Below are 25021 nucleotides of genomic sequence, written 5' to 3'. Positions count from 1 at the left end.
AAATTCATCCTAGGATTTCCTTCTGAGATTCCTGGTCCTCTTGAAGTTGTCCAGTGTTTCTGTCATGATTCATTCAGAGATTTTTCAACGAATTCCTTCTGGTTTTCGAAATCGAATAATTTCTGCTGAGATTGCTTTAGAAAATCCTACTAAAATTTCAACGGAATTCTTGTCGAGATTTCTCAAGGATTTTTAGCAGAAATAACTTCCCGGAAGGGAAACCCAGAGAAAATCATGGAGAATTCTTTCCAGAAATGTCTAGAGGAATTCTAGTAGCAGTTCTGCACAAACCCAGCAGTATTTCATACTAATGTCAAGTGGATGCCCAGCAGGAATACTACATTTCTAAAAAATCCATTAATAAATTACAGCAAAAACTGCTGGAGGAATCCCAGCAAGAGTTTCTAGTGGTAAAGCCATAAGAATGCATAGATAAATCCTTGCAGAAATTTCTGGAGATATCTTTGTATGTATTTTCCTATCCATGTTTCATTATCTCACTGTTGAGGTCCATCTAACAGAAGACTAAAAGCGCGCAAAAATAGTATAGAAACCAATTTTAAATTTTAGTTTTTCACCGCAGTTAGTCATGTACCAACATTATAAAACCCCGACAGTTACAGTTCGCCATAACCCCAAACCAAAAACAAATACTTTATTTTTCCCCTGAAGAAGGCGCCATACCTGCGCCGAAACGTCGGGTTAAATAATAAAACTCGCTTTACAAATTAAAAAGACTGCGTTGCCGATAATCAAAAAAAAAACATCTTCAGAAACTCCTCCTGGAATTTTTTGGGGATTTCTCCTGGAATTCCTCTGAAGATTCCTGCTGGAATTTCTTCGGGGATTCTTTCTGGAGTTTCTTCGGGGGTTATTTCTGGAATTTCTTCGTGGATTTCTGCGGGAACTCCTTCGGGGTTCTTCCTGCTATTTCTTCAGGGATTCCTCTGGAATCTCGGGGGTTCTTTCTGGAATTCCTTCGGGAATTTCTTCGGGAATTCCTTCGGGGATTCCTCCTGGAATTTATTCAAAGATTTATCCTGGAAGCCCTTCGGGAATTCCAGGTGGAATACTTTCGGAAATTCCTGCTAAAATTTCTTCGAAATTCCAACTGGAATAACTTCGGGGATTTCTGCTGGAATTCTCCTGGATATCCTTTGATGATTTCTCCTGGAATTCCTTTAGGGATTCATGTTGAAAGTCTTTGGAGATTCCTGTTGAAATTCCTTCAGATTCCTCCTGGAATTCCTTTGGGGTTTTCTTCTGGAATTGCTTCGAAGATTCCTCCTGAATACCCTCGATGATTTCTTCGGGAATTCCTCATAAAATTCCTTCAGGGATTCCTCCTGGAATTCCTTCGGGGATTCCTTCTGGAAAATCTTCGGGGACTCTTTCTAGAATTCCAAGAGGAATCCCCGAATGAATTCCAGGAGGAATCCCCGAAAAAAAATCCAGGTGGAACCCCGAAGAAATTCCAGGAGGAATCCCCGAAGAAATTCCAGGAGAAATCCCCGAAGGAATTCCATGAGAAATCATCGAAGGATATTCAGGAGAATCTTCGAAGGAATTCCAGGAGCAATCTTCGAATGAATTCCAGGAGGAATCCCCGCAAAAATTTCAGTAGGAATCCTGAAGGAATTCCAACAGGTATCCACGAAGATTTTCAGCAGAAATCCCCGAAGGAATTCCTGGAAATCACCAAAGGATATCCAGGAGGAATCCCCGAAGGAATTCCAGCAGAAATCCTCGAAGAAATTCCAGCAGTTATCCCCGAAGGAATTCCAGCCAAAATCCCCGAAGGAATTCCAAGAGGAATCCCTGAAGAAATTCCAGGAGGAATCACCGAAGGCATTCCCGAAGAAATCCTCGAAGGAGTGCCAGGAAGAATCCCCGAAGAAATTCCAGCAGGAGTCTCCAAAGGAATTCCAGGAGAAATCCCCGAAGGAATTCCAGTAGGAGTTCCTGAAGATTCTCCAGAAAGAATCCACGAAGGAAATCCAGGAAGAATTCCCGAAGATTTTCCAGAAAGAATCTCCGAAGGGATTCCAGGAGGAGTCTCTGAAGGAATTCCAGGAAGAATCCCCGAAGGAATTGTAGGATGAATCCCCGAAGGAATTCCAAGAGGAATTCCCGAAGGAATTCCAGGAGGAATCCCTGAAGATATTGCAGGAGAAATCCCCGAAGGAGTTCCCGAAGAAATTCCAGAGGGAATTCCAGAAAGAACCCCCGAAGAAACTCCAGAAGGAATCCCCGAAGAAATTCCACGAGGAATTTCTGAATGAATTCCAGGATGAATCCAGAAGAAATTCCAGGATAAACCCAGAAGGAATTCCAGGAGGAATTCCCGAAGGAATTCCAGGAGGAGTCCCCGAAGGAATTCCAGGAGGAATCCCCGATGGATTTTCAGGAGGAATCCTTGAAGGGGTGCCATGAGGCATTTCCGAAGGAATTCTAGAAGGAATACTCCAAGGAATACTGGAGGAATTCCCGAATGAATTCCAGGAGGAATTCCCGAATAAACTCCAGTAAGGATCCAGAAGGAATTCGAATTTCGAAGAAGGAATTCCAGGATGAATCCCGAAGGAATACCAGGAGGATCCCCCGAAGGATTTTCAAGAGGAATTCCTTCAGCGAATGTTATATATATGTGAATTGATATGATATACATCAATTTATATATATATATATACATTTCATTTGCTTTATATAACATGGCCTGAAACCGGTTCCGGAGGAATCTACCGGGAATCCGGGGAAATGTATCCGGAATTCGAGGTGGCTTTGTGATACTTGACAGTGATGAGGAGGTTCCTAGTGGGAATCAGCAAGTAGATGAAAATTGATGTGTTGCATCATATATTTGTTTACTAAGTGTAGCCTGGAACCAGTTCCGGAGGAACTTATCCGATATCCGGAAGTGGCCATATGGTCTCTGGGAGATGTAATAAGAAGGTTCCAAAATTTGCTTGTTTATAGGTCCTAGATGTGAATTGATGTGTCGAATCGTACATTTCCTTTGTTTCACACAACATGTCGTGAAACCGGTTCTGGAGGAATCCGCCCGGGATCCGGAGGAATCACGTGTTTTTTTTTCAGTTTATGTATTGGATGGAACCGGTTCCGGAGAAACTTATCCGGTATCCGAAAGTGGCCGTATGTTTACTTAGAGATGTATCCTATTCGCTATTTTATAGGACGTAGGTGTGAATTGATGTGTCACAACATGTATTTCCTTTGTTGTATACAACATGGCCTTCGACCGGTTCTGAAGGGATCCGGAGGAATTTAGGGAGCATCCACAAATGGCATAGCATTTTAGGAGGGAGGGGGAGTCCCTGATTTTGCTACGTTCGATGTATTAGGTATGGAAAAATAGGCTACGAATGATGAGGGAAGCGCCAAAAATCGTCCAAAATAAGCTACGTTATTTATGGACGCTTCCTTATCCAGGACCTGAAGGTGACACCGTGATATCTGGGAGTGCTGAGGAGGTCACGGTTTGATAACTCACAAAAAGCAGATGTGAATTGATGTGTCGTTTCATATACTTTTTTCCACTTTATGCGTTGCGTGGAACCGGTTCCGGAGGAACTTACCCGGGTTCCGGAAGTGGCCATATGACCTCGGAAAGATCTAGGACGATTATTATTCATTACCTTACATGATATAGATGTGAAATAATGTGTCCGATATGGACCAGTAGGTCTGTGCCAATAAGGGAGAGAGAAAAAATAATGTGTCACACTTGATGTTTTCCTAACTTTATGCTGTTGATCATATGCTGGTACCCCAAGGAACATCGGAATATCTCCGGAACCAGGTATTTCCTGAAAATAGAAGACATTTTCAGAACCCACCTTAAAAATTGTGAAAAAATATTGAGAAACAAAATAGTTGCAGCTATTTCAACTTTTTTTTTACCGTATAAAAGTATGCTGCCGGTACATGGGTTAATTGAAGTTTGAACCAGTTTGGAGCAGTATTATTGATAAACATTCTGACAACTTTTCAACCTAATTGCAATACTAGCTGTTGAGGAATTAATGGCTCAAGTAGCATTCGAATTGTTGAACAAAATTCATTTATAAAACAAAGGGTAATGAACCAAACTCTAATTTCACTAGACACCTAAAATTGGATGAATTCAAATACCTCAAATGGATTGATTGATTGATTGATTGATTTGTCTGTATTTCAGAGACCTTCAGCCCTTGGCTGGTTCGTCTCTTCCCTCAAAAGGTGTGGAGTGGACCTGGTGTGATGGTTAGAACACTTGACCATCACGCCGAGGACCTGGGATCGAATCCCACTCCCGACAAACTCGCAAAATGTGAGTTCTTCCTCTGGAATGGAAGTAAAGCGTGGGTCCCGAGATGAACTAGCCCAGGGCTAAAAATCTCATCAATACAGATAAAAAAAACCTCGAAAGGACAAATTTCCCCAGTCTTTTCAACTAATGAACTTCCGCACATCTTCAATCTTGCATTTCATTCTTTTTCACCAAATTTCACTTCGCTTAGCCACTTCACTTCACACCAATCACACTCACACACCAGTTGGGACCGCATCCGGCCCCTAGCACCATCACCCCCACGCACATTTCCCCGCAATTCCCAACATTATCCCGACAGTGTGCCGTTCCCGCCGCCCTAGATGTGTATCAATGTTTGTTGTTTGTTGTTGTTTTCTTGAAACATTCGGGTTCAGACCCTAATGGTACAGGTGGCGAGACGCGGTGCATCGGTCCTGAAACGGCGCAAGTCCCGAAACCGGATGGAGGCACCCGGGCTAAAGAACTCGGCGGCGGCTGCTGCGGCGGCGGGTGGATCATCAGCGGTAGCTGCGTCTTCCGGAAATACCGGCTCTGGTACGGTGGGACCACCGTCGGCAACGACGGCGGCGGCGGTGGCCATGTCCAGTGGGTCCGGAACGGTGGGGACCCCAGGTCCGGGGTCCGGTGTCGGTTCGGCCGCGGCAGCACTGATAGGAAGCGAGAATACCCTGAATACTCCGGTAACGCCGGCGGCCGATTCGGCACTGTCCAAGAGCGAGTCGGACGGAGACGTTGTCTTCTACATGGAGGAACCACGGGCGGCGGGTGAGTACTTATTATCTACTTACACAGCGCAACATTTTTTTTTTGTCTCAAGAGCAAACTTATATGTTTCTGACAGATTTTGGGCCGCAGAATTCAAATCAGATTTCCTCCAGCACGTCAAAATTTTGAGCTATACCTCAATTTATAGGATAAAATATGCGATTTTTGGGTTTTTTTGACTGCAAGCCATTAAGCATGGAAATATTTTTTTAACCAATCAAAAGGTAAATTGGCCAATTAACAAGTAAATTAACGTCTCATGCAAAATATTTCGTTTTACCAAATCAATTAGATAGATTTATGAATTTTATGTTAGTAAGTAAACTTGCATGCAACTTTAGGAGAGTAACTTGTATGGAAAATATCGTACCTAACATAAATCGCTTAAAACTATCAAAGGGGGCATCCATTAAGTACGTCACGCTCATAGGGGGGAGGGGGGGTTCATGAAAGTGTGACAAGTAATGCATTAGGTATACGAAAAACCCGTACGAAGGGGGGAGGGGGGGTCTAAAATTCCCAAATTTTGCGTGACGTACTAAATGGATGCCCCCAAATTAGATTTGGTAAAACGAAATATTTTGAATGAGTCGTTAATTTAGATGTTAATTGACCAATTTACCTTTTGACCAATTTACCTATTTCGCCCTATAAATTGAGGTATAGCTCAAAATTGTGACGTGCTAGAGCAAATCTGAGTCCGGATTCGGATTCAGCGGCCCAAAAACTGTCAGAGACACATAAGTTTGCTCTTGAGACAGACCAAAAAGTAATTTTTGTTACGCTGTGTTATTACCTACTATATTATCCTTAAAAATATAATTGTATGATTGCTTTGAAAACAAGAAACTATGTATGTAATGTACATTACAAAAAATGTTCAATTGGCTTCTTAACCGGTGTTGAGATAATTGCATATTCTGAATCTGCATTCCAAACCGAGCCGAAATCCAAATTTTCATGATTTTCGGTGCCCGGGAACCTATTTAAAAATCAATTTGAAGTTTATATGGGAGCGATTTGTCGATTCACCCCTCGTCGCATTTTGTACTGGGCGCAGCTGTCAAAAGGTGATTTCAAAAAATCTCTTTGAAATTGATTTTAGGTACCAAAATTAACTTCTAAAAATCCGAAAAAAATCATAGTGGCTCAGAACAAGGTGCTCTTTCGTATAAAATCACAAAATCAATACATTTTACAAAATTTAAAAATCCAATTGGCTGTAACTTTTCGAAAAGTGTATCAAATATTCTAAAATTTGTACTGTAAGTTGGTCAACTAGTTGTGTATTAGGGGTCAAAATTTGGAAAAGGACTTTTCTTCAAGAAATAGAAACATTCTAGAAAAAGGTATAATTATTCGATAGCCAACTTTGAGATGTTATATCACTGGATTCAATAAACCGAATGTCATGAAATTTTGAGCATTTATGTCTTATAAAGGGTGTGTACACGATGAAATTGGCACACAGAAAATATTGTATAACTTTTGATTGCGTTCGCCAAAATAGTTATTTTTTTTACCATGAATACCATGAATATGTGTAGCTAATATCATAAAATTTTCATTAAAATCGGTTGAGTATTGGCGGAGATATCGTTGAAACAAGGGAATTGCCACTTGAGAATCATGTGCAAACAAACATTTTGGAAAATATCATTTTTTTGCCGTTTCAACTCTGGCGCCAAAAATACTGAACCGATTTCAATGAAAATTTGTATGTACGTAAAGTATGTATGTAGAAGTAATTTGTCAAAATTTCATTCAATTTGATCATACCGTTAAAAAGTTATAGCCATATATGTGCACTATGGCACAATAAGCAGTTGTGGTTTTTGGTATAGTAAAATTCAAACTGCTGTTACTTTGAAAGTACTCAACAAAAATGGCTGAAATTTTCACTGCAAACAGTTTAACACAACAATTTTGCACTGTCAAAGTTTTATAAAAATCGGGACTGTGTTACCAGTTCTACAGTCAAAATAGTGCACGCGGAACTAAAAATGGTCAAAAAGTACCTTAAATTTAAGGCCGCACGGGACGACGTGTAATTTTTCCTATCTTCCTTCTCTTTTTAACAAATTGCCTCACGATTTTGAAGATGCAAATATCAATTTTCACTGCACTGACGTAGCTGTAACTTTAGTCGATTGTGCACCGCAAGTGAGCAAATGAACGATCAAATTTCTAGCTAATAATATGAAATAGAAGTTCAAATTTGCATTTTACTAACAACAGAGCAATGGCGGACGATTCAACCACCGTCCCGTCCGGCCTTAACTTGAAGCGATTTGAGCTTTGGAAATTTACTAGAAAAAGTACTGAACCGATTTCGGTCAAATTTTTACCACTTAATTGATACTATGTTAAGAATATCGAGTGAAATTTTCAAACGTTTTGATGAAGTAACAAAAAAGTTATAGCCTAAGCAATTTTTTGAAATGGATGCCCAAATTTTCTAAAATCTCATTTATGATATCGACAATATCTGCACCAATACTCAATCGATTTTAATTAAAATTTCATGGTATTAGCTACACATAATATACTATTCATGGTCAAAAAATTAGCTATTTTGGCGAACGCAATCATGCTTCTTCGACAGTGACAATTCCTTCGAGAATTGATATGGTAATTCATTTAGATTGTTTATTTCGATATTCCATTGGAATTCGATCCGAAATTACTTGAGAAAATTCCTTGAGAATTTATATGACAATTCATGCTACTTTTTCAACTTTTCTTTTCAACCTTTAGTTGGATTTTTTTTTCGGCATTTCCTTTCGGAATTTCCTGGACAATCTCTTGGGAAATTTCTTCCTTTGGAATTTTCTATAGTGATTTCTATGATAACTTCTTTGACAGACCCTTTGAAGACCTTCCAGATTACTCCTTTGAAAATTGCTTCGGTAATTCTGTTAAAAATTCTTTGAGAAATCTTTCGGCAAGTTTACTGTGAATCTTTTCTTTTTTTTTAATTTTCTTATGCAATTCTTGAAATTTCCCAACCAATCCCTGAAGTTTCTCAGGCAATTCCTGAGGTTATATCGTTTGAAACTTTTTCGAATACTTATCAATATAATAATTCGATACAGCTTTTTTAAATTTCTCCAGTAATTCTATTGAACTTTGTCCGTTTTTTTTTTGTTTTGGTGTATTCCATTCGTAATTTCTATGGAACTTACATTATCAAATATTTTAAGCATTTCTTTGGCAGTTTAATTGTAAATTTGTATTGAAATATACTTCTTTGAGAATTTCTGCTGGCATTCATGTGGGATTTTTTTTCTACAATTCTTTAGAAACTTCTTCGGAAATTTTTCAGGTAATTTCAAAGAAATTTTCTTCTAAAACTTTCACTAGAGTTACTTGTGTAATTATTTATCAGGCTTTTCAAATCCTCAGGCAATGCAATGATTTTGGAAATGTCATCTGAAACTTTTTCAATTCACTTTTGTTTAGCAATTTTTTATTAGAATTTCTAGCTATATTTGTTTGCAAATCTATTGGTTTGTTTCGGCAATTCGTTTAAAAAATCATTCGGCAATTTCATCAAATAGTTTTTTTTTCGGAATTGGAATCGGACGAACATTGAAATTTTCTTAGAATTTGGTCGGCAATTCATTCGAACATTGATTTGATAATCCATTTTTGAAATCCTTTGGCAACTTCTTTACAAACTCGTAATTTCTTTTAAAAAAAATGTCAGCATTTTCCCTTGAAACATATTCTGCAATTCGTTTCAATACTTCTCAGGTAATTTATTGCATATTTCCTTTTGAGAATTCTTTCGGCACAGAGATCCGCAATGTAATTTTTTGAGGAACTCCTCAAGTTGATCCCGAGGGAAATTCTGAATGAATTTCAAAAAAATCTTGGTGGAATTCTTGGAGGAATTCTCGGAGGAACTCCTGGGGGAAATCTGAAGATCTCTTTGAGAAACTTCCAAATAAACACCCGAAAGAACTCCTGGAGGAATTCCCTAAGCCACTTCTTGTGGAATTCCCGGATGAATTTCCTAATGCACTCATGAAAAGAACTCCTGAAGAAGTTCAAGGGGGATGAAATGCCGATTCAACTCCTGAAAATGATGAAAAAGGAACTCTCAGAAGAAATTCTCCGAAGGAATTCCTGGTGAACTCCCTAAGTAATTATTTGAGGAATTTCCGAAGCAACTGGACTTCTGGAGGGAGTTCTGCAGAAATTCCCGAAGGAATTTCTGGAAGAATTGGCGAAGAAATTCTTGAAGGAATTCTCGGATAAGTTCCCAAAAACAAACGTGGAGGTAGCTCGCAAAAAACACCTGCTCGAACTCCCGAGGAATTGCTGGGGGAATTCCCGAAAAAGTTCTTGAAAAAAAATTTGGAGTAATTTCCGAAGAAACTTCTGAAGAAATTCCTGAAGCAGATTTTGCGGAATGGACGAATTGGAGGAAAAGCTTCAGAAGTTCTCAAAGGGAATCTGAATGAACCATTGGAGGAATTCCCAAAGCAACATACGGAGGAACTTCTGGAAACATTTTCGAAAAAAAAATCTCTTAATGGATTTTTCAAAGTAATTTCTGGAGAAAACCCCGTTGGAATTTGTTTTTAATCTGAAAGATTTCCAGAAGGAATTCGAGAAGGGACTTCTAAAGCTATTTCCGAAACAACACGAAAGATGATTCCGAAGAAAGTCCTAGAATAGATTCTGATGGAACTCCTGCCAAAAGTTTCGCAAGGAATTCCAGGAACATTTCTTGAAAGGATACTTGAAGCAACTCCTGGAGAAATTCCTGGATAACCTCGTGGAGGAATTGTCGATGGAACTTCCTAGCATATTTGTGGCAAAACTCCTGGAAGAATTCCCTAAGAAATTTCTGAAAAAACTCCTACAGATGTTTGTAATATTCTCGGCAATATTTGGAGATTTTCACACAGTTTCTTTGAAAACTTATTCTGTAATTCTGTTTCTGTTTTGGAGATTTTTTCAACAATTTCTCTGAAAACTACTGCTGCAATTCGTTTGGAATAGTAGTTTACGCAACAAGGTGCAGAATGAAGATTTTTACAGCACGAGTCGTACATTTATCCAACGAGGCTTGCCGAGTTGGATAAGTACGACGAGTGCTGTAAAAATCGAGTTCTGCACCGAGAGGCGTACAACGTTTTTTGCAATTTCAAAAATTACCACTTGAGGATAGTTTTTAACAAAACTTTTACATCAAACTGCACACTAATGTTCATAGCCATGTTTAAAAAAGTCTGATCATAGCAGGTTATACTGTGCAGTTGTCACAATTTTTCAAACCTGCGTCCAGAAAGCATCAAGAAGTTGATCAAAACTGAAAACAGTGCTGTAATGGTTCATTACGCAACGCAAATCAGTGCTGTAATGAACCATTACAGCACTGATAATTTAGAGTGGGAAAGCAGGCCTTTTCCTGTCAGATTTGCGTGAGGTAAAACAGCCTATTACGATGAGAAATTGCAAAAACTTCTTTACGTAATGACTTGGGATTTTTTTTTTTAATTTTTACGGAATTCTTTTGGAAATGCCTTAGGCTATTCATTTGAGAATACCATTGAGAACTTCCCTGGGAATTTTTTAAAAATAATTGATTATGAATTTCTTCGGAAAGACTTTAAATATTCTTTTTTCCACAACTTGTTTGTACATCCTAGCGGCTATTTCTTTGAGAATCCCTACAGCAGTTTTTTTTGGAAACCTTTTCTGGAATTACATTGATTATTTCATCGACAATTTCCTTTACTGTAGGAGGTTTTGAAGCAGCTACCGACATGTTTTTGCCTTTCTCGTACACTAAGTGTACTGGAAAGGCTATATGTTCACTCCAAAAATTACTTTTTGATAGAAGGCCCGGAAGGTCGAATCACATATACCAATCAACTCAGCTCGACGAATTGAGATGATGTCTGTGTGTGTGTATGTGTGTATGTGTGTGTGCAAAAAAAATCACATCACTTTTATGTACTAAACCTCAACCGATTTTAACGACCGATGGTTCATTCGACGCGGAATCTGGTCCCATTATTTCCTATTGAAAATGGTTCAGCCATTCCGGAGTTATGGCCATTTAGGTGCTCCGGATCGGTACCCCAGGAAGGGGCAAGATATGAAATTACTACAAACCCATGCTGGCGGCAACCGTGGCATTTTCGATAACCTGATGAACGGTTATCAGAAAAATAGCCTCAGACCATATCTGAACCGGTGGTATTCGAGAACCGGTTCCGGGTGTCCCGCTGGAAGTGACCAAATATAAAAGTGAACCAAACTCATGCATGCGACACATCAAATAGCGGCTTTTTCGAAAACCTTATGAAAGGTTGGCAGGAAAATAGTCTCGAACCATATCTGAACCGGTAATGTTCCCTAACCGGTTCCGTGTGTCAGAAGTGGACAAAACCTAGCAAACCAAGTGTTTGTTTTTCGATATCCTGAAGAACGGTCAGCAAGAAAATAGTCTCAGACCACATTTGAGGCAACCGGTAGTATTCGGGAACCGGTTCCGGGAGTCCCTCCGAAAGTGGTCAAATATAAAATTGAACCAAACTCATGCATGTGACACATCAAATCGTAACTTTTTCGATAACCAGAACGGTTTGCAAGAAAAAAAGCCTCAGATCACATTAATAGAGACTAATATTAGTTAGAGTTGTGTTTCAGAACCGGTTCTGAGTGTCCCGGCGGAATTGGTCACAAGTTAAAATGAACAAAACCCATGCACGCGACACATCAATTCGCAGCTTTATAGGAAACCTGATGCACAGTTAGCAAGAAACTAGTCTCAGACCATTTTTAGGACAATCGGTACTGTCCCCGTCCCGGAACCAGTTCAGGGTGTCCTGTCGGATGTGGTTAAATGTAAAATTTAACCAAACCCATGCAAAAAACTTTGTCGAAGACTGCAAAGTGATCTGTGATTGTGGAAAAAAATATCTAAGTTTGTAACTATCGTTTTCATATTATTCGGCCTCCAGTGATAGTGAAGGTGATCAAGCAGTCAACTGAGAGGTCTGATATTTTTCAGCTCTGCCTATACGTTGCACATAACGTCAGAATATGAGCCATCAAAAAGTTTCCCTGCTCGATGATAGGTTTGATAAAATTCTTGCTGTTCTAATTAAGGTATTCTCAGAATTTAGGAACACTTCGGCTTATGTATATCGACGGAAAGATCATGAGTACATATTCGACGAGAAAGGCACTATCACCACTAGGTGGATTAATCTGTTTTTTTTTTTTTTTGAAATTCCTAAATGAATTCCAGAAGAAACCTTTAGATTTTAAAGGAACTTTTGGATGGATTCACGAAGGAATTCCTTTGGGAAATCCAGAACTTCTAGAGCTATATCCGAAGAAAATAATGAGGTAATTCCCGAAGGAACTCCTAAAGTAATTTCTGATGGATCTCCTGTAAGTGTTTCACAAGGAATTTCTAAGTGGGCTTCGAGGCCGAGCGGTTTGCGGCATCAGTCGTTTACGAGTATCGTAATCCTAAACGGAAAATTCTCCACTGGGTGTTATATGTGTTGTTCGTTGTCTAATGTGAGTTATGTTCAGTCTGTGCGGCCACTGGACGTAGACGGAATGATTGTCGTTTAAAAGATTTCGAAAGAAATCCTGGAAAAGTTTCTGAAAGAACTCTTGGAGGAATTCCCAATACTGGGTGTACTGCTGGGAGGATTTCCGTTTAAATTTCTGAACATTCTTTAAGATTTATGCGAATAGCCTAAAAGAAGGAGAAATCTTGATCGATCAATCCAGCTAAAAGAGTGACCGCTTAGAATCATACTTCAGGAAATGTGGATATTTCCTGAAGGAGCTCTTGCAGATGTTTCCTAAAGAACTCCAGGAGCTCCTGGTAGTTTTTATTGTATAAATCCTGGAAGAATTCATGATGAAACTCCTACAGAAATTCTGGTGGATTTCCAAAGGAATTCTTGAAGAAATTTCTATTGGATTTGTTACACGAATTTCAAAAGGTATTCTGGATGATTTTCCGAATAAAATTCTAAATAAATTCACGAAGAAACTCTTACTGGAAGTGTTTGAGAAATTCTTGGTGCAGTTGTCGAATAATTTCCCGAAAGAACACCTTGAGAAGTTTGGAAAAAAAAACTCTTGAAGGAATTACCAAAATAACTTCCTGTGTAACTTTTTGAGGAATTTTCGAAAAGAACTAAGAAAGAGGAGTTGAGAAGTCAATTTTTGGTGGAATTTCGGATGGATTTGCTGGAAAAATGTTCGATAGAACACCTAGAGGAGTCTCAGATGATATAACTGAAAAACCTCCAAAGAAATTCCTACTAGGGAAATTTCAGAGGGAATTATTGGTGAAGGATCGTTAAAGCTGCTTCGGTCCACGTCAATTTACGAGTACTTACATACTCTTTTGACCACGGAGATAGATATGTATCGGTAAGTTTTACGCCAGGATTTACAACAACAAATATTGAAAAGTTCGTCACGTCAAGTGTCGGCACAAGTTATCAAGTAACTTTTAGTTGATAATAAATATATTCATTTTCCGAAAATAAATAGGACTTTTTCGGTGTCGAGATGTGCAATATTTAAATCAAAACAAAAACGTGGTTTTCATTCAAGTAGATGTTACATGATTCACATCACCTACCAAAATGAATCCAGGCCATGTGACTTTTCTCCCATCTCACTAACAAAAACTCCTCCCTTGACAAACGTGGAAAAGCAGAGGTGATCTTGGTCTGTAGTAAGCAACGTGTGTCATACTGACATTCCTTCCCTTCTTAGATGACCGAAAGGACGTGGTCAGTGCCGTTTTGATTTGCTTAAGTTTGATCCACACTTAGAACGGTTAGCTAATCTGATGATGATGAAACTGGGCATGTTAGTGGAATACCTATAAGTAAAAAGAAAACCGGGTTCCTTTAAAATCCACGTAGAATTTGGATCTGACACATACGGGCCCATATAGCCGAGGCGGTAAACGGACGGGTATTCAGCATGACCATGCTGAGGGTGACGGGTTCGATTCCCGGTCGGTCCAGGATCTTTTCGTAAAGGAAATTCCCTTGACTTCCTTGGGCATAGCGTATCTTCGTGCCTGCCACACGATATACACATGCAAAATGGTCATTGGCAGAGGAAGCTCTCAGTTAAAAACTGTGGAAGTGCTCATTGAACACTAAGCTGAGAAGCAGGCTTTGTCCCAGTGAGGACGTTACGCCAAGAAGAGGAGAGAGAGAGAGAGGAGATACGTATTTTGACCTCAGCTATAAGGTCTTCTTCAGTCTTGTACTTGACTCGACTACTACTCTTGTCAAGCTTCTATGACACGGTATGCTCAAAGAGGAATAAAAGTTTTTTAGGTTTTTTTTTTTTATCTAGTTCATTTATTTGGGGCTCAATCGCGTATAACGCTTTACGGAGCCGAGGATCTTTCTTTGTACTTAATACTATACATTATACAGAGTAATAACTTTTTAATGATATCTGTTAGTAATGGGTGGAAGCCAGGGTACTCGTGGCAGCTCGAGGTTAGAAGGTCACATTTTTAGGGATGGACAGGGTAAGGATTGGGCCAAAGGTTTCACTGCTGCTCATCCGGGGGTGAATCGCATCTTGCTAGCGAATTCGGTGCCTTGTGGTGTTGGTACCAACTTGTTGTGGGACTTGGTCTTCCGGATGGCCAGGAGTAGCTTGGTAACACAAAGAGGACAAAACAGAGAAAAAAAAAAAACTGGAGAAGAAAACACAAGCGAATTAAACTTTTATACCAGCAGAGCGAAGAAAGTCGAAAATACATCCCATATATGTGACATCGCGGGTCCCCAACACATCTCTCACAAGAACAAAGGGTTGTCTACCTCGGGCCTCAAGGGTATCCAATAGTAGCGCTCTGGAGGCGTCATTATCCGGGCATTGCCAAACTACGTGGTCGATGTCATCATAACCGGAACCGCACTTAGTACAAACATTGCTCAACGCGAGGTTAATCCTGTGTAAATGCGCGTCTAGCGAGTAATGGTTGGACATAAGTCTTGACATCACGCGAATGAAATTGCGACTTACATCCAGACCATACCACCACACTCGCAAAGAAACATTAGGAATAATGGAATGTAACCACCGTCCCAGCTGGCCATCTCGCCAATCATTTTGCCAACTTTGAAGAGAACTCTGGCGAACAAAATGGAAAAATTCATCATGTGAAATTCTTCTATCATAGATCTCACCTTCCTGTGCGCCCACCTTTGCGAGAGAGTCCGCCTTCTCATTGCCATAAATTGAGCAATGTGAGGGGACCCATACAAAGGTAATCTTGTATGATCTTTCGACCAGTGCACCCATCTGCTCCCTTATTTTTGTAAGAAAGTAAGATGAATGTTTTACAGGTTTCATCGACCGGAGTGCCTCAATCGAACTAAGGCTATCCGAGAAGATGAAGAAATGGTCTACGGGCATGTTTGAAATCATCCCCAAAGCGAAATTGATTGCTGCCAGCTCAGCAACATAAACCGAACAAGGTTCCTGAAGTTTGCGGAAGGCGGTGAAATTTTCATTGAAGACACCGAAACCAGTGGATCCATTTATGCGAGACCCATCAGTGAAAAATCTCTTACAGGAATTGACATTTTGGTACTTTTCGTTAAAAATGCGAGGAATAGATATACATCGAAGTTGATCTGGTATTCCATGAATAGCTTGTTTCATGGACAGATCGTATTTAACAGAGGTACTGTCATTAGTGAAGTGTACACGGGGAGGATTATAACTTGGTAGGCTTATGTCAGATGACATGTAGAACAGATAATTTCTCATGAATTTTGATTGAGTGTTCAGACTGAGCATTTCTTCGAAGTTTTCAATGACAAGTGTGTTGCTCACTCCACACTTGATAAGTAACCTTAGCGAGAGCTCCCAGAATCGGTTCTGGAGAGGTTTCACCCCTGCCAGGACCTCAAGGCTCGCATTATGCGTTGAGTGCATACAGCCGAGAGCAATACGCAAACAACGGTATTGAATTCGTTCCAACTTTATTAGGTGGCAGTTTGCTGCTGAGTGGAAGCAGAAAGAGCCATACTCAATAACAGAGAGAATAGTCGTTTTGTAAAGTTTTATGAGGTCTTCCGGGTGAGCACCCCACCATGTTCCGGTAATTGTGCGTAGAAAATTGATCCTTTGTTGACATTTTTGCACCAAATACTTGATTTGGGTACCCCAAGTGCCTTTTGAATCAAACCAGACCCCAAGGTATTTCGAAGTCAAAGACTGGTCGATTTCTATTCCCAAAAGATTGAGTTTCAGTTGGGCTGGGTTCCGCTTTCTAGAAAACACAACCAATTGAGTTTTTTGCGGAGCAAACTCGATCCCTAAATCTCTTGCCCAGATTGACAGATTATTTAGAGAATTTTGCAATGGTCTTTGCAACATTTCTGCATGTGGGCCTTTTAGAGAAACCACAGCATCATCTGCAAGTTGTCTTAGCGTGCATTGTCCTTCCAAGCAACTATCAATGTCTTTCACGTAAAAATTATAAAGCAAGGGACTTAAACATGAGCCTTGGGGTAGGCCCATGTAACTAATTCTGGAAGTTGTCAGTTGTCCGAGATTGAAACTCATATGTTTTTCTGACAACAAATTATACAAGAAATTATTTAAAATTCCTGGAAGTCCACTATTGTGCAGTTTTTCTGACAATATTCCTATGGAAACTGAATCAAAGGCGCCCTTAATATCCAAGAAAACTGAAGCCAGTTGCTCCTTTTCCGCAAAGGCCAGTTGAATATCTGTTGAAAGCAACGCTAGACAATCGTTTGTTCCTTTGCCCTTGCGAAACCCGAACTGTGTATTTGAAAGCAAGTTATTCGATTCGACCCAATGATCGAGTCGTGATAGGATCATTTTTTCCAACAATTTCCTTAAACATGATAACATAGCAATTGGGCGGTATGAATTATGATCAGACGCTGGTTTACCAGGCTTTTGAATAGCTATTACTTTGACCTGTCTCCATTCATGCGGAACGATGTTGTTCTCCATGAATGAGTTGAACAGGTCCAGTAATCGTCTTTTCGCGATATCTGGGAGATTCTTTAGAAGATTGAACTTGATCATATCGCGTCCCGGAGCGGAATTGTTTGATGAAAGAAGAGCCATAGAAAGTTCCAGCATAGTGAAGGGTCTGTCCAGAGAACCGTCTCTTAGGGATGTTTCCCAAGAAATCGGTTGTGCTGGGACTGAGTCTGGGCAGACCTTTTTCGCGAAGCTGAATATCCAACGGTTGGAGTATTCGTCACTCTCATTAGAAGAAGAGCGGTTTCGCATGTTGCGAGCCACTCTCCAAAGCGTTGTCATTGAAGTTTCTCTTGAGAGACCCTCAATGAAGTGTCGCCAATAACTACGCTTCTTCGCTTTCAGCAGGTTTCTCAGCTGTCTTTCGAGCTTTGCGTACTCTTGATAAAGATCTGAGGTACCGTGCCTACGAAAAGTTTTGAAAGCATCAGATTTTTTAAGATACAACTGGGTGCAATCATCATCCCAGCCTAGTGTGGCTGGTCTTCTTTTGAAGGTTGCACTTGGAACACGTCGTTTTTGTGATTCTAATGCACTCTTATATATCAGTTCAGACAGGAATCGATACTCATCCAAAGGTGGGAGGGGATTGAATGATTCGATGCCAAAAGATACCGCTTCTGCATACTTTTGCCAATCGATATTCCTTGTGAGGTCAAAAGGAACCTGAATTGGTTGGTCTGACCTTTCACTATTATGCTTTATGGTGGTTATAATGGGTAAGTGATCACTACCATGAGGATCCTCGATTACCTTCCACAAGCAATCGAATGATAGTGAACTTGACCCCAGTGATAGGTCGAGACGACTTTCTTTGCCGTCAGATGCAATACGTGTCACTTCACCTGTATTTAAAATGTTCAAATTGAAATCGTCGCACAAATCATAGAAAACGGCCGCTCTATTATCGTCATATGGTTCGCCCCACCCTGTACCATGCGCGTTCATATCACCCAGAATTAAAACTGGATGTGATAGTGCAGAAACCGCATTCCAAAGATGACGGCGGTTAATTGAAATTCTTGGAGGAATGTAAACGGAAGCTACGCAAAGTTCTTTACCCTTTACGTTTATTTGGCAAGCGACGATTTCTACGCCAGGATGAGTCGCGATTGGAATTCTATAAAATGAGTAAGTCTTTTTGATCCCCAAAAGAACTCCCCCATAATGGTCATCTCTATCCTGGCGTATAATGTTAAAATCGTGGAAGTTGAGTTCATCTTCAGAAGAAAGCCATGTTTCACAAAGGGCAAATATATCACAATCAGAGTTGTGAATCAAAAACTTAAACAGGTCTAATTTAGGTTTTAGACTATGACAGTTCCACTGTAGCACAGTGATCATATCTTGTACCTCACTTGATGAATTATCCATCGAAAGATATGATCGCAGCAAGGAGGGGCCATGATTGTGTCAGATTCCGAAGATATTCTTCTACTGTAGGTATAAACATATCGATAATGCCTCTAAATGTTTCTGGAAGGCTGAGGGCATCATATAAGCGATCCACGAGAACCCTAAAAGTAAACAGTCCTCGCTTGGGTCTAGGAGGCTTGCTTGAACTGCGAGGAACTCTGGTAGCTTTTTTCTTGCTACCTTGTCGATTATTTCTCTTTGAAGTGTATTTAACAGGCGGAGACGGGGGTGACAGGTTCTTGCTACAACATGGATCTGAAGCTAGAGGAACCTGATTATTCGGAGTTTTTAAGTTTACCCCGTCCCCTTTGACATTTGGCAAACTTTTGAGGGAAGACTTCAAAAAGACCTTTCGGCGCAATCCCGGGGAAGATGATGACTTCCTTTTTCCAGGTGCGTGTACCCCCGAAAGAGATCCACCCTCATCAGTTTCGCCATCGTCCTGATCATCGGAAGACAACTCCTGATAGGGATTTTCAACTGGGACAGCTGATTCAGACACGGAATCTGGTGTTTTAAAAGATTTCACCATCTCCGCATAGGTCTGCTTGGAGCGCCTTATAATAGAGCGACTCTCATTTCGAATGCGTCTTTTGTAAGCCGGGCAAACTTGCAAGTCGTGTGGATCTCCGCCACAGTAGCTACATTTTTCCGCTTCCTGTGTGCAAGAGTCCTCCAAATGAGCTTGGTTGCATTTGCCACAACGGGGCTTGTTGTCGCAAAAGCTATCACTGTGACCAAACTGCTTGCATTTGGTACAATTAAAAACCTTCGGCCTAAAAAGATGCACTGGGTAAAAACCACCATCAATTACAACAAATTCCAGGAGGACGGAACCTGGAAAAGTCACTCGAAAAAACGCTGAAGGCGAGTACACCTTTTTATTTCCTTCCATGGAAACCTTAGATAAGCGTTTACAGTCTAGGATAGCCACATCAGGAATTGACCTATTTTTGAATCGACCAAAGCCGGTCTTGATGTCCTCACATGTCAGCATTTCGTCGAGGATCTTCCCCTCCACCTCCACTTCTCGTGCTGGCACATAGACCGCGTATTCAACAGTAAACGCTTCGTGTTGAGCAATTTCATTTGCTGCTTTGTAGCTAGGTGCGGTAACACGCAGCTTGGATGCTTTCACTTGGTGAATAACGGTCCCAGGATACTTACGCGTCAGCTCTCGAGAAATCGAAAGCATATTCAATGGTTTGCATTTGCGCCGGAAATAGACAACCCAAGGTCCAGGCGAAGATGGCTGATAAAACCGCGTACGAGCAATGATATCATTGGGAGGCGTTTCGCCTCCAATCGAATCGTCCATGAGGAAACAAATTTATGGAAAATAACTCAAAAGTGCAAAAGAGGAAGAGAAAAACCTTAAAGTATTTACAGTGCACTTTCTTCCTTAGGACGACAACTGTTTGGTTTGTAAACCAAACAATGTTAATAATATATAGAAAAAAAAAATAAAGCAAAAAAAAAACTTGTACTAATAATATACGAATTCAATTCTTATGTTTATTTTAGCGCACCCTGTAGGATGCAAAAAAAACGGTATTGAAAAAAAAAAAGAAAAAATAGCTAATAAAAAAAAAACAAAAAAATTGTTCTGTTATTTACAGTTTGTACACCCTTACCCGTATACAGTAGTTTGGGAACCACTGTTATGGATGTCAAAAAAAAGCACGTGGTCGAATGTGAACTGGGGATACAATAGACAAAAGCGATCAAAACAAATTGGGCGGACAAAAGAGTGTATCGAAAGAGTGATACTTATCTGACCGAAGCAGGTAGATATTTATCACAGGCAGGTCGATGGTAAAGCTGTCCGTCGCGTCTGCCTTCGCACCCGTCGCCGCCGTCCTCTTCGATGACGGAGGGGCTGATGATGGCGATAAAGATGACTTTCTTGGATGCGATGCTTCTTCTTTGATGTACGATGATGCAAGCACCTCGCTTCCCGGGTTGCGCTGGATACCACCTTGCGACACTACACTTCGCACAAGCAGGAAAACGTACGATATAAAAAACCTTCCGCACTTGCGGGGGAAAAAACTCCACTTATACGAGGTCTATCGCGTGGTGAGATACGGAGCACACGTCCGACTCGTCCAAATGCACAACTGGGAATGAAGTTTTTTAGGTTATCCAGGATCACTCACGATATTCACTTTATTCTTCGAATACGTAAGGCCCGACGATACGCAATGAGTTCAGATAAAACAAATACGATGCAAAAGGTCCCATTCCAATGTGTTACCTTCTCCGAAATCCATTTTACGGATGGCACCTTCGTCGTGCCGTGCAAACCAAGCCAAGCACCGGAAGCACATATTTGTCTAAGTCAAAGCGTTGCCATTTTTTTTCCGGCCTTTGATCCGGCCTGTTTGAATCGTTTAGAGAGATATACCACCACCACCCGACCGTGCCATATCGTCTGCTGGCGGCAGAAAGAAGATTCCGTCGCATTTGGCATTTCTTCGAGCTTATTTCCCCATCGCACTCCTCAACCTCCCAAAGAGTCGAAGCATTTTGAAAGTAGATATGCGAAATTGAAAGCAACCGAAGAGTGAGTGAGTGAGTGGGTAAAAAGGGCAAACAAAGTCTACTTCGGTCTGTATAGAGAGTAGTATACACGGTGAAATTGTTTATCAAATATTTGAGCGAGGGCTGGAATGTGGAGCCGGCGGAACATTGTTGTATACGATGATGTTCTTTTGGCAAATTTATTCCGATGGAGAAACGATGTCGATTTTCCCGGGGTTGGCAAAAATGCGATTTATCATTTATGAGGCACAGAGAAAGGAATGGATGGGTGGATCGCTTTCTTTTCAGCTGTACGAAAAATTTTGCATTGCTGCATTGCTGTACACTTTGCACAGTTCAATGCCTTCTATGTGGGCAACGGTCGAGGTATAAAATGAATGGAATGTAACTATAAACTATTTTTTAATGAATCCAATTTCTTTATACCAACTCTCGATCTCTTTTCATTAAGATTGTAAATTTGTATAATGTATGAACCCCATCAAAAGATCGATTTCATCAATTCCCGAGTAGAGGAAAAGAACTCAACAGTTGCTTATTTTGATACGGAGATAAAATGTGGTATTGGTTTCATAGATGTAAAAGTAGTGTATAAATGTATAAGTGATAAAAGATCTAAAAATAATATCTTAAATTAACTCCTGGAACATCATATCATATTTAACTCTTTAAGATCTAACTTATACCAGGGAGTTATTCGCGTGATCCTGAAATATCAAATTTTGATATTGTTCAGATGTTCTAAGAATATTTCAGATATTATGTTGAGTACTTTTATCACTTATATCAATCAAACCAATATCATATTCTGATCATCAGTACTTCACCTCTACCCGGGCTATGGTCAATTCAATGCCAATTTCACAAACTGCTCAATTGGTCGTAGATTCCAATCTTGTGGCATAAAATAGACCCGCAGCAACTAAGCCAAATATGCACCTTCAAACCACACTTTAAAGCAATTTCCGTCTCGCCATCCACTCAGAACAAAATGCTGACTTCCAAATAAGACATTTCAGGCAGATTGAACCCGATAGCTCCGTGGCGATGCGATGGTGACATGTTGTCGCCACTTTGCATATTTCAGCAATAATTTCTTGACCGACATGGAAGAAAAAAACCTCCGCCACACGACACGACACGGCATCTAGAGTAAAAGGAGTAAACGGAATTGGCAGCCATACCGCGGAGCACGAGGTAAAACGAAATCTTACACCGGCTGATATGGTAATTTTCCAAGCTCTAAGGTGGCCTCCGGTCGTGTGAAGCTTCTTGTAAGCACCCGAAAAACAAAACAGATGAAATATAAAGAGGACTACCTATAGCAAGAATATTCCTCTCTTATATTACATAAATTTGCACATAGCAAGATATGACAGCAAAAGCGTGATTATTGAAGCGCACGGATCGGAACAATGTGTGGAGATTTTATGCAATTGTCCGCCATGTGCAATTACCGAAAAGAAAATTTTGCACCTACGTAAATTGTTAGAGATACAAAATAGCGTCTAATATACAGGGGATAGACAAAATTATCGGGACAGGCAAAATTTTCACTTTTCACAAAAATGGTCAAATAGCTGTAACTTTTTTAAAAATGCATCAAAAATTTTAAAATCTTTACTGTAAGTTAATCAACTAGTTGTGTATCTATGGTCCAAATTTGAGAAAGATCGAGCTTTTTTACATAAAGTAAGAAAGATAATATAAAAGTCATAATTTTTCGATAGCCAACTTTGAGCTGTTATATTTTCGGATTCAATGAATCAAATGCAATGAACTTTACTGATCAACTTACAGTAAAATTTTTAGATTTTTTATGTACTTTTCAAAAAGTTTGACCATTTTTTGAAAAGTGAAAATTTTGCCTGCCCCGATCACCAGCTAAGAGTTGTGTGCCTAGCTGGCAGCCTGGGCACTGATATCCACTGATGATTCTTTTTCCAGAGAAACCTCCAGAGGTTTCTCCAGGGGTTACGTAAAAAAGGCTGAATTACGAAAGGCTGGAATAACAAAAGGCTGAAATAACATAAGGCTGAAACAGTGATTCGACTAGTTTTCAACGCACCAGCCTAATGGCTAACCTCAACACTAACAATTCAGAAAAACAGATCACTCCAATTGGGAATAAATACATACATTCATTGATTTTACGATCTATTTGAATATTTGCTTGTTGATCGATTACCCAGCCGTGGTACTCGCAATGCTTTTTTTGCTTGAGCTTGACGCTTGACCGTTCTACCGTTTGCCAAACTAAGCCATTTTGTGGGAACACGCTTCGGTTACTAAAATCTCTGAAGATATTGTTTACATTTTTTTTTTTGTAATGACAACCATCTCCAAAACAACATGACAACGATATGAATATTATCCGTTCCTTTTTGTGTTCGTTGGTATGCACCATCAGCCTTTTCACTAGAAACTCAGTTTCGGAACTTGGGCCCATGCTGAGGGCTACGGGTACGATTCACGTTCGGACCAGAACTTTTCATTGTGAAAATTTTCTTGATTCTCTTTGGCATTGAATATCTTCGTGCCTGTTACACGCTGGGAAGCAGGCTCGATCTCAGTTCGGGCGTTACTCCAAGAAAAGGAAGACGTGCTGTAACTTATATATGCATTTTCGAATTTTCAGCCTTTTCAATTTTCAGCCTTTTGTAATTTCAGCCTTACGTTACACTATCTTGATTGCAGCCTTTCGTATTCAGCCTTTTGAAATTCAGCCTTATGTTGCAATCCCTTCTCCAGGTATACTTGCTGGCATTGCTGAGATTTATGATGTACATTCCTGCTCGGAGGGCTTCACGCATTTTTTTTTCAGATATTCCAGATTGTTACGAACACCAGCTTTCGGGCACCGATCTTCTAGCAAGGCAATGAGAACACACGGTTGGTTCATTCAGCCTATGCTGTAAAGCTGTAATTTATTAACTCAATTAGCCTAAGCGTCACAAAACATATAAAATAAACTTACAACTTCGGTGTTTTACACATAAGAACGGATAAATTTGATCCTCTGCGCCCGTGCTGTTGCTTTACTTTGATGATCTATTCATTGATCTATACATATTGACAGCACGGGTGCAAAACAGAAAACAACCGAAAGTTGACATACACATACACACAGTTCACAGGGGTTCCCACAACATTTTTCACGTAACACAGATATTCCACCATAAAATTTTCTTGGGGTTCTTCCAAAAATTTCTGTTGGACACTCTTCAGGAATTTTTGGTGGGTTTCCTCAAGAAATTCTTGCTATGAGTCCTCTAGAGATTTCAGCTTCAATACTTTCAGAAATTTCTGCAGGTATAACTTTAGAAATTACTCTGGAACTTTCGTCACAAATAATTCTGGAGATTTCTATAACAACTCCTGCAGATTTTTTTTAGAAATTCCACCAATGGTAACTCCAGGAGTTTTTCTGGGTATACCTCCAAGAACTCGTGCTGGGATTCTTCCAAAAATTCTGGCTGGTATACTTGCAGGACATTTTCTAGGAATTTCCACATAAAATGCTCTAGGGATGTATCCAGAGATTTACGTAAGAATATATCCAATAATTACTCCTACACTTGCTCCATGGATTTGTCCTGAAATTTATCTAGGGATTTTTTCAGAAATCCATGCTGGGATTACTCCAAAAATCGTTGCTGCAACTCCTCCAGAAATATCTTCTTCAACTCTTCCAGGAATGTCTACTGATGTTTCTTCAGTTATTTTTCCGGGATTTCCTATAGAAAGAATTTCTCCGGAAATTTCTATTAAAAATTGTTTAAATGTTTTCCTCCGAATTTTCAAGCCCTAAATATCTCCAGAAATTTCTCTCAGTATTGCTTCAGCAATCCTTACTGGTAATCCTAAAGTTCTTTTATTAAGAGTTTTTACAAGAGCTCCACC

At 40.0% G+C, this 25021-nt stretch overlaps 1 protein-coding gene across 2 annotated transcripts in view; it reads left to right on the top strand.

Annotated features, from left to right (window-relative positions):
• The window catches only part of LOC109408799 (potassium voltage-gated channel subfamily KQT member 1-like), a 551459-nt gene that overhangs the window by 474650 nt on the left and 51788 nt on the right, over positions 1 to 25021 (top strand). For both annotated transcript variants that reach the window (XM_062855276.1, XM_062855275.1), the window contains exon 8: positions 4708 to 5098. In XM_062855276.1, the coding sequence (XP_062711260.1) occupies positions 4708 to 5098 (391 nt within the window). The remainder of the gene's footprint in view (positions 1 to 4707; positions 5099 to 25021) is intronic.

The sequence above is a fragment of the Aedes albopictus genome, chromosome 3 (genome assembly GCF_035046485.1).
Source record: "Aedes albopictus strain Foshan chromosome 3, AalbF5, whole genome shotgun sequence".
Taxonomy (NCBI): Eukaryota; Metazoa; Arthropoda; class Insecta; order Diptera; family Culicidae; genus Aedes; species Aedes albopictus.
Note: the sequence above shows the minus strand (reverse complement) of the source record. Positions and strands in the feature narration are given on the sequence as shown.